At 43.8% G+C, this 12471-nt stretch overlaps 1 protein-coding gene across 1 annotated transcript in view; it reads right to left on the bottom strand.

The window, feature by feature from the left end:
• WNT7B (Wnt family member 7B) overlaps positions 1-3749 on the bottom strand; it is a 132055-nt gene extending 128306 nt beyond the window's left edge. Inside the window, exon 1 of the mRNA XM_084618543.1 lies at positions 3616-3749. Coding sequence (XP_084474669.1) covers positions 3616-3686 — 71 coding nt within the window. The 5' untranslated portion in view covers positions 3687-3749. The remainder of the gene's footprint in view (positions 1-3615) is intronic.
• Positions 3750-12471: the final 8722 nt, after the last annotated feature.

Genomic DNA, 12471 nt, shown 5'->3' with positions numbered 1-12471 from the left:
ATGCTTGCTTAAATATGAGATGTTTTAACCTGCCAGACTTCAGGGGTTGGGGTTTTTTAATTTTGTTTTTTGAATTCGAATCTCAATTGAGGATAAAACGTTGGTTATTCCTACGTTTGTCTCCGGTGCTGCAGATGGAGGGTTTGCCATAACAATGCAATATTGTTTAAAATGTGAATACCTCAGAAATCTCCCGATGTTCACTCTTCTGATTTCCTGTATTAAATAATTGGCGAAATAGTTAAGGAGAGGACTCATTATTGGTTCTTAATATGAAGTAATGCTTTACCTCGTGCCTGTCACTCTGGCAAAACTCAGTCAAGTCACAGAATGGAAATGCAGTCAATGGCAATTTTGCCTAAGTGAAGACTGCTGCATCGGAATTATACCCTCTTGTCCTAATTACAAATGCCAACTTCTTTGTTAAATTAAAAGCGCTGACACCCAATTTCCACATTTATCTCTGGGTAGGCACATGTGTATTTGATGCTTCCTTTCTGAGGCTTAAAGGTTTGCCAACGTCCTCTCATTATTGAAGTGGATCTTTTGCAACACTTTATTCAGGTTTTAGTATTTTTTTCCATAGCAAATAAAAGAACTGCAAAATATAAAATCTTTGCTATGTTGACAAAACAACACTCGTATTCATACTGCAAATTAAACCCAAAAGCACTAGAAGGCAGACTGCTACTTTATCATCCCATCCTTTCCTTTCTGTGCAAAAACCTGACTCCAAAAAGGTATCATTACAGCCAAAGGATATAGTTTCAACAAAATGGTAGTTCCAGAGCTTGATGAAAGAGGAAATAATTGCATCCCACATGTCTAGCCTCGAAGTAGCCCAGGATCTCAGAGCAAATTTCTCTGCTATTGTTCAGGGAAAGTGAAATATCATCATCCCCTTCAAGGAATGGTGAAAGATGTGGTGGTTTCTATACGAACTTTTACAGTTCTTGCTACACCGTCTTTTTTAGTTATGGGGACAATTAATCAATGACCTTTTGTTTTTGTTCTGAATTCTCTTTTTTAAAGTTGCATGTTTAATATCTAACAACAAAGAAACCTGCCCCTCCAGACTTTACCATGTTCCAGATCTTCTGTTCACTTAATTATAAAGCCACTATGCAAATGAATCTAGTCTAACAAAGTCATTCCCTGGTACTGCAAACTATTTGGTCTTGTCTTGTCTCTTTCGCTGTGAGAGATCTCTTTCTTTAGCTATCTAGGCATGTATAGCGTTCTCATCGTTGTGGTATCTAATATCTGACTACATATGGGGCCAAATTCGTTCCTCATTTACAAATGTGTAAATCTAAACCTTAAGGATAACAGAAGTTAGCACTATATTATATGATGACAAAAATTGGTTAGCTATAATAAAAAGCTAAAACCAGCTTTTTTAAAAAAAAGCTAAAAAGCTTCACAAACAGAGTAGGCTTTCAGGAGAAATCGAATATATATCCAGCAGATACCCCTGGGAAATAGTACCAGCTAACTTTCCCCCTGTAGGCATATAGGCCAGTGCAGGAAATGATTGGTTAAAGACAAGGGGCTGTTCCGCCAAGGCAAGACCCGTAGCAAGGTGAAAGAATCTGAATGACTGGGTATCTGGTCCCGTTACGGTAGTGTCTGAGGGGATAGTTGAAACTCTTTCAACTTCGTGTTGTTATTTTCAAAGTTTTCTGATTGCTGAGTGGAGTCTCGCTTAACGTACACTCGCCTTCCCCTGACCTGAAAAAGAGCTCTGTGCAGCTCAACCGCTTGGACTTCTACCAGCAGAAGTTGATCCAATAAAAGATATTATTCTCCCACCCATATTGTCTTTCTAATGCACTACTAACGGGCAATCTTACATGTATTTTCTGTGTCCTGCCACATGCAGTTACTGGAGTTCTGTACGCTGAATACATTTTAGTAAAGACAACACATCGTGTGTATCTGGTTATACAGACACCTGCGAATAGCAGGGCTATTTATAATGGGGACCTGGGAAAAAACGAGCTTCTGCCCACTGGGGAAACACTCTGGAAAGCCAGTCCATTGGGCCACATCTCTTGGCTTTCCTATCCAACTGTAAATAAGGGCATCCTCTCCTCATGCCAATTATCTACAGCCACCTGATTCCTTCGAGAAGGACGTGGCTAGCTGGGTGATGGGAGAGTGTAAGTTAGCAGTACCCGAGCTAGTTATTTTCCCATCAGTAAACTGACCCTTTGAGCTGATTTTTCCCTTGTGTGATCGTAAGGCTCTGCTATTCTGTTCACTTGATTACGGATCCCCCCCCCCCATTCCTTCCAGTCTATGATATTTTGCCCCTGCAGAGTACTGCACTGCTTTCTGCAGCTGCTCCGCTTGCAGGGAGCAATACAAAATATCATGTTAGGTAGGTGGTGTGGCTCTATTTAAAAAGTCAAGCGTGTAAAACAATATCAAAGGAAGAGGAGGGCAAAGGATGGCTGATGTAGTTTGTGCTCCAAAGCTGTATCACGTTATCGCTTGCAGGGAGGTGGAAGAGGATGGACGTCTTTTACCAGGAGGCACTCTACATTACGCTGGATTGTGGTGCAGTGTCTGTATGACTGTCTCTTTCTAAGTGCACTTAGTGCAATTATCCTCACTTTAATATAATTGCAGCTTCTCCCTGCTTCCCCCCCCCCCGCGCCCCACACACCTGTATTGATTTCAAACTGAGTAGCAAGAATGTTCAGATTACAACCCACCTTATGCATTCTTGATCATTTAAAAAAAAATCCCCCAGCTATGCTAAGGCAGGATCTTTTAAGAGTTTGCAGCTCGACAGGTAAGAACTCGGCTGGGGCTCAGGAATGTGGAAATACAACTCAAGTCAGCCTACTGCGAGAGCAATATTAATAAGGGCATACAGGTGAATGAGTGAGAGAGAGAGAGAAACTTGGCAACTAAAATAACATAGTGATCTAGATCATTGTGGTCAAACAACAAGCAAACATTTGACTCCCCAATAGCACTGCTAAAATTTGGCCTGGTATAGCTGCAGTTAATGAGCAGAACACTGCAGCGACAGCCCTCGTTTCCTGGTGTGGTTCAGGGTTGTTTCACCAGAGAGGTAGACGGACCAGTTGTCAAGTTAATTTCAACACGTCTGTGTGATGGATAGAGACGCAAATTGTGTCTAGGCCTGCATTAAAAAAAAAAAATCCCTGAGAGCAGGTTCAGACCAGGGATTTTCCGTCCCCCCCCCCCTTTGACTACTTAAACTCTGCCCTATTGTCTCATCAATAGTGGCTGAGCTAACTCCATCAGCTTTCTGAGGGACTGTATGCCACAGCTAATATTCAGATTCGATTAAATAGTCCAAAAATAAAAGAATCTCTCCTCACGGCCAAGCTGGTCCCTGCAGACTGAAAGTCACTGTAGCTTCTATTCGCCTTTCTCTTTTAAAGCAGTGGCATTCTGACTAGAATCACAACAAGGTACTTAAAAGAAATACACATTTTCACTGTTCTTTTGCTGATGGACGTGAAACTTCAACACGTCTTCAAACACAGGGGGAGACAAACATCACACATTTTGGCAAGATATTTTGTTCACAAGTTTGATCCAAAAACCAGAGTATTAGTGAGGACAGTCACTTACCCTAATTTGACATAGATGACTCCAAAGCATAGAAACACGTAGAAAATCCACTTTCGAAAGTTTCTGTGCATGATCTAGAGAATGGACTGAGCCATAAAAAATGCACAAAAAGTAGAACTGATCGCTGCCGATTAAATCCCAGTCAAGAGCATTTCTGAGGCTACCCAAAAAAGGAGCCCGTCGAACTGTAAAAACTCAACAACGTTCAGACAAGATTTTTTTTCTAAAACCATGGTGACCAAAACGGACTCTGATATTGGGAGGGGACGTGGTGGGGGGGAGACGGGGACGGGACAGAAAGAGTTTCTCAAAAAGGCAAAACAAAAACCCAGGACAGCCTGTCTGAGAGAGAAAATGAGCAAGCCCTGATCTTGATCAACTACCTCATAGAGCCCTCAAGTTCAATGTGTTTTTACTTGTTCTGACTTCCCCAGGTGACACCACGTATCTTGCAAGCTGTGGCTCCAGGTAGGAGGAGGATCTCTTTCACTCTCACACTTTCACTCTCTCCTCCCCTCCTCTTCCGCCCCCCCCCCCCGCCGTGTGTGTGTCAGACTCTACCGCATCTCATCCTTTACACACACATGTGTAATGCAATAAAGCAGTCACTAAAGCATTTGTCGCTCGTGCAGCAGTGTGGCTAGCTTATTTATTTTGCAAAATAGATGGTAAAAACGTATTTTTTAAAAAATCGAAGAAAGCCAGCTTTCCATATCTGTGTATATGTCGTTATTTGCTGTACAATATAGTGTATGTCTATATCTGTATTTTGCTAGACACCTGAATGTGTGTATAGCTGTAGACACGCCTGTCACTGAATGGGGTGGTAGTTATATACAGTCTTGCAAAACAAGAAAGCATTCTTCCTCCTTTAAGAAATACCCAGCTTCTTAGCGAGATTTAAGTTATCCAGTTCGGTTTGCCTCAGGGTGCATAGAGATTAATACTTCTCAATTTATATTCAGTCATTGATACTCGAGCCTGTTCGGACGTCGATTTTTTTTAATCTCACTGGTTTTGAGATCTGTTCCAGTTACTCCCACAATCTGTGGGAATGTTTGTTCTGATATACTGTACTATATGTGTATTTGTGTCTATGCATATATCTGTAGGCATATGCATATATAAATAACTCACATACATTCTCATCTGTGTGTTTGTGTAAGTTATACATACCTACACCTATGCATATACACACATGCACATATAATTTTAGTAACCGGAAACCTATAAAGCTATCTGCACCTTACAACTAGAAGCAGCGAAATACACACCGATACAAATGTAAACAAAAGCAGGCAGTGACAAACAAAAGCAGATAATGAACACAAAACTGATTGTAAGCCATCTTCCTTTGCCTGAGAAAACCTTTTTGTAAATGCATCAATCTGCCCTGCATGCATATATATATATATATATATATATATATATATATATATACATACACTGCAAAACTGTATATCGTTTTCAAGATGACCCAAAAAGATTAACTAGTTAATAATGTCTGGATTTTCGTACCCGGAGCCACAATCAATGGTAACCCCATTCGCACACCCACTTAGCAGATCTCATTAAAACCCCTCAAGAGCTACTGAACAGAACATCTATTCTGGAGGAGGCATGAACACAGCAAGATGCTATGCACTGATCGCAGAAAGGGAGCAAAGTGAAACAAGAAAAGGAAAACCGTGCAGTGGTATTGATTTTCCGTATCTCGCTCGCTCCCGTGGAGTGAGGGAGGAATGACAGACCGGGGGTGAGCCTGCTAACTTTTTTCAGGATTGAGCTCAATTATCTCTCGCTGCTGACCAGTAAAACGATTCTGTCTTTTCCCCATGCGTGCCTCACGTTTTATTCTTTAATAATCAACGAGCTGGCTATCATAGGCACCCAGCCCTCCCCCCAGACCACTTCTTATACATGTTTCCTTGTACGTCTTTCTTTAATGCTATTTTTTAAATATCTTGGACAACCTTTGCCTTATTCATTTTCTGACATGCTCTCTGCAACTGGTTTAAGTTTATGTCTTCACAAAAGAGAGCACGGTCCCTTTTTGAAAATACATAGGGGTAAAACCGTTTTCGTATTCTGATCCACACAGCTTATATCTCATGTCCTAAAATCTTCAACCAAGAATTGTTAGGAAAACGTCCTTCAATCTGCATTTTCCCCCAGGTTTTTGTAACCCTCAGACCTTTTCAGAACAGAACTGTTGTTCGGGACTCCTTTCCCCCTCCCTCTCCAGGGTTTTAGACCTCGGCTTTCTGCTGGGCATGTTTTTGAACGTGGTTGAAGTAGGTGGAGCTCTGTGGTAGATGGGTGGTCCACTCTGGAGATGCGAAAGTCCTTTCCTTGCTTGGACAGAAAACGTTAACACGTTTTCTAGAATAACCCCTGATGACTGAGAAAGGTAATTGAGCTGTTCAACGGACTGTGGCAGGAGCAGAGATGGTGAAAGTAGATATCTCGCAAGAATTTTGTTTCCTAGCCCGTCAAAATGCATTTAGTATCCTTGGGGGGCAGAGGCTGGGTTGGATGCACGTCGCCCCCTGATGGAAATAAGGCAAAGATTCTGCTTTTCACAGGGCAGCATCCGCGAGCTATGGGATAACACTGCCACCTAGAGGAAGGAAGTATCCAGCGGAGCAGCCTGAGTGTTGACAAGTTGTCTATAAACAGGGCCTTTAGCCTGAGAAAGGAAGAAGAGGAAAAGAAAAGAGGGAGGCAGGAGGATTAAGCTTGGAACTTCCCCTCTTGCTGAGCTCCAGACCCTTGACACCTTTTGTCTGTGATTTTTGCTGAGGGTGTGGATGGACCAAGAGGACTAATTAGCCCGTTTAAATAATCAGCTCTAAATAATGGGAACAGTAGTTCCTCTTCCTCCATTCCTATTTATCACTCTGCAGCCCACTCCCTGCACCCAATTCTGGGTGGACAAATTATCCATCTGGGACATACTGTGAAAGGTGGGGTTTTAAATAGCCCCGGACAGGAACCTGGCTGATATCTTCTGAAATATGGCCAAGTAGATCTGGGAATGGTCCCCGGTCATAGGACTAGGAGCGGTGCTCTGCCACTGACCCTCCAGGTGAGCTCAATTTGCCTCAGGCTGCTAAACTGTGATGCCCATTTTTGTAGAGTGATTTGCTAGCTATGGATTAAAATGTCATGAAAGTGCAAATGATTATTTATTAGCGCTTCTGGGTTTGCAGACATTATTCGTCCTCAGACTGTTTGGTGTTTGTGATGGCTCGTCTGGGCTGAAAGTGCTGATGCTCTGCTAGCATGGTTAAGTAGTGTGGTGTGCGTATGCTTGGAGTGTCTTTCCCAGACCTGAAGAAGAGCCCTGTGTGGCTAGAAAACTTGTCTCCCTCACCAACAGAAGGTGGTCCAAGAAAAGATATTACCTCACCCACCTTGTATCTCTATTGTGCAGTTATTAGTTGCCAAGTGGTATAAAATACTTTTTATTTTTAAGATGAAAAGGGAACAGAAAGTTCTTATAATACAGGAGTTAGGGTTCATGGTGTTTGTTTACATATTCATCTCTTAGCTTGGACAATAAAGAGAGACTAGTTAATTCTAGGTTTATTTCTGGTCAGCTACACTTTTTAGCCCTCACCTAATTTTGGTTCTCTTACTAGCATAATTCTGCAACATCTTGATTACAAACATTTTTTTGTTGTTTGGTTGTTCCATGGATTTTTTTTAATATAACCATGGAAACATTTATACGGGTTTTAAATTAAATTAAAATCTTCTCAAAAAACTTAAATTTAGAGCCATATCTGAGCGGGTGGTGTCCATTTAAAAATAAATCTATTGCCTAACCCAGTGTAATCAGCTTTATCCATAATGTTCTTCAAATTAATCTACTGGAGATGTTAGGAGACTAATGGCTAAAATTATTTTTACTTCCAAAATAGAAGTTTTCAGTTTATATCTAAGTTAGGTTAGGTACATTCTTGAGGCGGAAACCCCAAAGGGTCTTCTCAGATCAGTACTCACAAGTTCATATATTGATTTCAACTGTTTAAGTTAAAAAAAAAAACACACCCAAAGCTCATGGAACCATTTAAAACAAAAGTCAGCTTGTTAACAATGGGAAAATTTCTGAGTGTATGGCATAGCAGGGGTTCTCAATCTTTTTCTTTCTGAGGCCCCTCCCCCCCCCCCAACATGCTATAAAAACTCCATGGCTCACCTGTGCCACAACAACTGGTTTTCTGCATAGAAAAGCTAGGGCTGGCGTTAAGGGGTAGCAACTAGGGCAATTGCCCCGGGGCCGCACAGCACAGGGGGCACCGCAAAACTAAGTTGCTCAGGCTTCTGCTTCAGCTCTGGGTGGCAGGGCTCTGGGATTCAGACCCAAGCAGTGGGGCTTCAACTTTCTGCCCTGGGCCCCAGCCAGTCTAACACTGCTCCTGCTTGGTGGCCCCCCTGAAACCTGCTCACAGTGCCTTAGGGGGCCCCGGACCGCTGTTTGAGAACCACTGTGATATAGCAGGTAAATTCAGTAGAGCTGATAGAGATACACTAAACTTGGTTGGTAAAGGTTTTGTTATAATACTCAGACTCCATCTAGTTTACCACATTTACACAGAATGATGGACGGATTCCCTCCAAAAATGAAGGTTACTCCTATATAGGGGAATGGAAATTAGGTGAACCTCAGTTAGCAGTTTCCTATTCATTTCCCCCATCTGGGGTGGGATAGAGGAGTTGTACCTCTGTGGAAGAGATCTGAAATCAGCCCCCTAAACCTCCAGAAGAACGAGCCACCCATGTCACACTGCTACCTGCCCCTGTAGCCTCTTGATAGCATGGCTACTGTGGGAACCATACTGCAAAGGACTGTAATGAAGGATTTTGCTGTTAAATGCTCTGAAAGACTTTGCAACACCTTGAAGGGAAAAATTGAAAAGGGGTTTAAATATCATAAAAATGTCACTTCTCCCCATTGATATAATTAAGGTGGTGACAGTAACAGGACACTTTGACTTGCATAATACAACAGTTAATTTTAAGATTAAGGCTTTAGGTAAATAATAATTAGTAATAGTTTAGAGTTAGAAATCCAAAATGGCAGACACAGTAATCATCTATGAAAGACACAGGGTTTAGGGTATGGAAAATTCCATCAACTAATGGGGAATGACTCAGCATTTCTCCCAAGACCTGACGGGCAGGAGCTAAGGATAAAGATGATGTCATAGGGAGGAGCTTTACCCAAGATGGCATCAGGTGGAGGAGCTTTACTATATAAAAATAGGATGATATAATGGGAAGGAGCTAGTCTGGAGGGAGGTTACCAGTGGAGTTCCTCAGGGATCGGTTTTGGGACCAATTTTATTTAATCTTTTTATTACTGACCTTGGCACAAAAAGTGGAAGTGTGCTAATAAAGTTTGCGGATGATACAAAGCTGGGGGGTATTACCAATTTAGAGAAGGACCAGGGTATCATACAGGAGGATCTGGATGACCTTGTAAACTGGAGTAATAGTAATAGGATGAAATTTAATAGTGAGAAGTGTAAGGTCATGCGTTTAGGAATTAATAACAAGAATTTTAGTTATAAGCTGGGGATGCATCAATTAGAAGTAATGTAGGAGGAGAAGGATCTTGGAGTATTGGTTGACCACAGGATGAGTATGAGCCGCCAATGTGATATGGCCATGAAAAAAGCTAATGCGGTCTTGGGATGCATCAGGCGAGGTATTTCCAGTAGAGATAAGGAGGTGTTAGTACCATTATACAAGGCACTGGTGAGACCTCATCTGGAATACTGTGTGCAGTTCTGGTCTCCCATGTTTAAGGGGGATGAATTCAAACCTGAACAGGTACAGAGAAGGGCTACTAGGATGATCCGAGGAATGGAAAACTTGTCTTATGAAAGAAGACTCAAGGAGTTTGGCTTGTTTAGCCTAACCAAAAGAAGGTTGAGGGGAGATATGATTGCTCCCTATAAATATATCAGAGGGATAAATACCGGAGAGGGAAAGGATTATTTAAGCTCACTATCAATGTGGACACAAGAACAAATGGATATAAACTGGCCATCGGGAAGTTTAGACTTGAAATTAGACAAAGGTCTCTAACCATCAGAGGAGTGAAGTTCTGGAATAGCCTTCCAAGGGAAGCAGTGGGGGCAAAAGACCTATCTGGCTTCAAGATTAAACTCGATAACTTTATGGAGGAGATGGTATGAGGGGAATAACATGATTTTGGCAATTAATTGATCTTTAACTATTCATGGTAAATAGGCCCAATGGCCTGTGATGGGATGTTAGATGGGGTGGGATCTGAGTTACTACAGAGAATTCTTTCCTGGGTATCTGGCTGGTGAATCTTGCCCACATGCTCAGGGTTTTTCAGCTGATCGCCATATTTGGGATCAGGAAGGAATTTTCCTCCAGGGAAGATTGGAAGAGGCCCTGGGGTTTTTTTTGCCTTCCTCTGTAGCATGGGAAACATGTCACTTGCTGGAGGATTCTCTGTACCTTGAAGTCTTTAAACCATGATTTGAGGACTTCAGTAGCTCAGACATAGGTGAAAGGTTTATTGCAGGAGTGGGTGGGTGAGATTCTGTGGCCTGCATTGTGCAGGAAGTCAGACTAGATGATCATAATGGTCCCTTCTGACCTTAATGTCTATGAGTAATAGCAATTATGCTAATACCTGGAAACTGATTGACTGAGCCAGGTTAATTATCTATGGTAATAAGCTGACCTTAAGAGAGCAATCAGCATATAGGGCGGACAGCTTGCAGGCTGAAGTGTGGTTGTGGTGGTGGTAGTTTTATGGGTTGCGGAGCTGCATGGATGTTGTGGACGCACAAGAGCTGAAGAACAGAAGATTCCAAGAAATAGAGATAACAGTGGTAGAACCTTCTAGAGGACAGCAGCTTCTAGGGCAGCTACGAAGCAGCTACCTCCCCTACTGCAGCAGCTCTTGCAGATAACTGCTGTAACCTTAAAGGAGACAGCAGCAACTATCTTCTCCAGGCACGGACACCCTCATCTTTGGCACTGACAGAGCAGAAGGACCCTCAGACAAGACAGAGGGATTCTGGGTGTGAGTGTAAGTCTGATTTTTTTTTTTTGTGTGTCCCTTGTTAAGGAAGCCTGGGTGTGTTTGTTAATAAAGCTGGATGCCTGTTTTCCAGTGAGATTCACCCCCCCCCCATCCTGAGACCAGCTGATCACTGCTCACAGGATGTTAGTGTTAAATCTGTTACATCATAATGGTCCCTCAGACAGGTGTAAAGGTCAGGCACACTACATTAAGTACGGTCCCGAATTATAACATTGAAACTAAGGCCTTTACGTATGGCGGGTCTCTATATGCCTATTACATTGTAACTGCTATATGGTTTGTATAGATCCTGTGTATTATGTGTCTTATTTTGTTGTGGCGCTGTTATATGATTTTTAAATGGGATTCCATTGTGTTTTACTGTGCTCTACGTATTTTTTTCTTTTGTTACTTTATTACATACATTATAACTACTTATTTCTTTTAAATACATATTTTTATTTCGTTTATGAAGAATTACTGCTTGTGTGTCCAGCCTTGAGCAGAAGGCTGAATCAGTATCCTTCCAAGGATTAGCAGGATTAGCCTGCTCTGGGGAGTCCTCTGTGGGTCAGAGATAAGCCCCCTGATAATACCCTGGGAATTCCTAGAGGGCGAGCTACAATCGCGGCACTTTCCTTAATACATACCTGTGGGTTTCAGCTTATAGAATTGGAGAGAAGCATGCAGGGCCAGATTAACCTTTTGTGGACCTGGGGCCAAACATATTTGTGGGCCCCCATGAGGGCAGTGGAGCATGGCGTGGCGGGGGTTGGTCCCCAGAGCAAGGGGCCGGCCAGAGGTATGGCATGGGAGGGGCGACCTCGCTCCACCCAGCCCAGTGCAAGGGCACTATTTACAAGCCATCAGTTGCCAGACACACAATGGCCCGCCTGGCCCTGTGCTGCCACCGTGTCCCTTCCCCTCAGGGATGGGCCCACGCCGTGCCACACATCACTCCCCACCCAACACCCCCCCCAGACTCCCTATGGCCAAAGCCCCCCAGACCTACTATGCCCAGCACCCCCCCGACCCTGTCACAAATGCGCAGCGCCCTGCACACCACCACTGCTGCCCAGTACCCCTCTGCCCACAGCCCCACCATAACTGCCCAGCACCCCACACAGAACCTCCACTCCCCAGTGCCTCAACACACAGATCTTCCCTGCCCCCTCACAGCCGAGCACCCCCCAACCCCAGGCCCACCAGAGACCTACGCCCTCCCTCCCAGCCACACTCACCAGCCCTCTGGAAGGTGACTATGTCTGCTGGGCTGAGCCGGCAGCACAGCCAGGGCTGGTCCCGGGACAGGGAATTGCTCCAGCCCCTCGGGAGTGGCGGGATCAGCTAGGCCAGGGCCTGCCCCAGCCAGGCTCCCTCAGGATCTACTTGCCTGGAGGGGCCCAGCCAAGCCCCCACCCCCCGCTCACTGTGGCTCAGCTCCAGGGAGACAGGTGGGGCCCAACAGGTGATAGGAAGCAGAGACTGCATGGAGCCGGAGGTGCAATGGGGTCTGTCCAGGAGGCAGAAAGAAGCTGGTGAGTGGAGCCAGTGGGCAGAGAGGAGCCCTCAGCTGGGCTGGCCAAGAGGAGTGTTGACTTACCAGCTGGGGGAAGAAACTTTAAAATGCCAGCTGTGGGTCACATCACATCCCTTTTCTCAGGGCTTTTTTATTTCCAAGAAGAAGACCCAAAATCAGAACAAATCAATTCAAGCTACTGGATAATAACAATCCAAGTTTCAGCTGACTAGGAGGTGAGAGAATACACCCCGGCCCTATG

This window comes from Lepidochelys olivacea (genome assembly GCF_965140295.1).
Source record: "Lepidochelys olivacea isolate rLepOli2 genome assembly, chromosome: 1".
In the NCBI taxonomy this organism is placed as follows: Eukaryota; Metazoa; Chordata; order Testudines; family Cheloniidae; genus Lepidochelys; species Lepidochelys olivacea.
The sequence above is the reverse complement of the archived record's forward strand: the minus strand, read 5'-3'. Positions and strand labels throughout refer to the sequence as shown.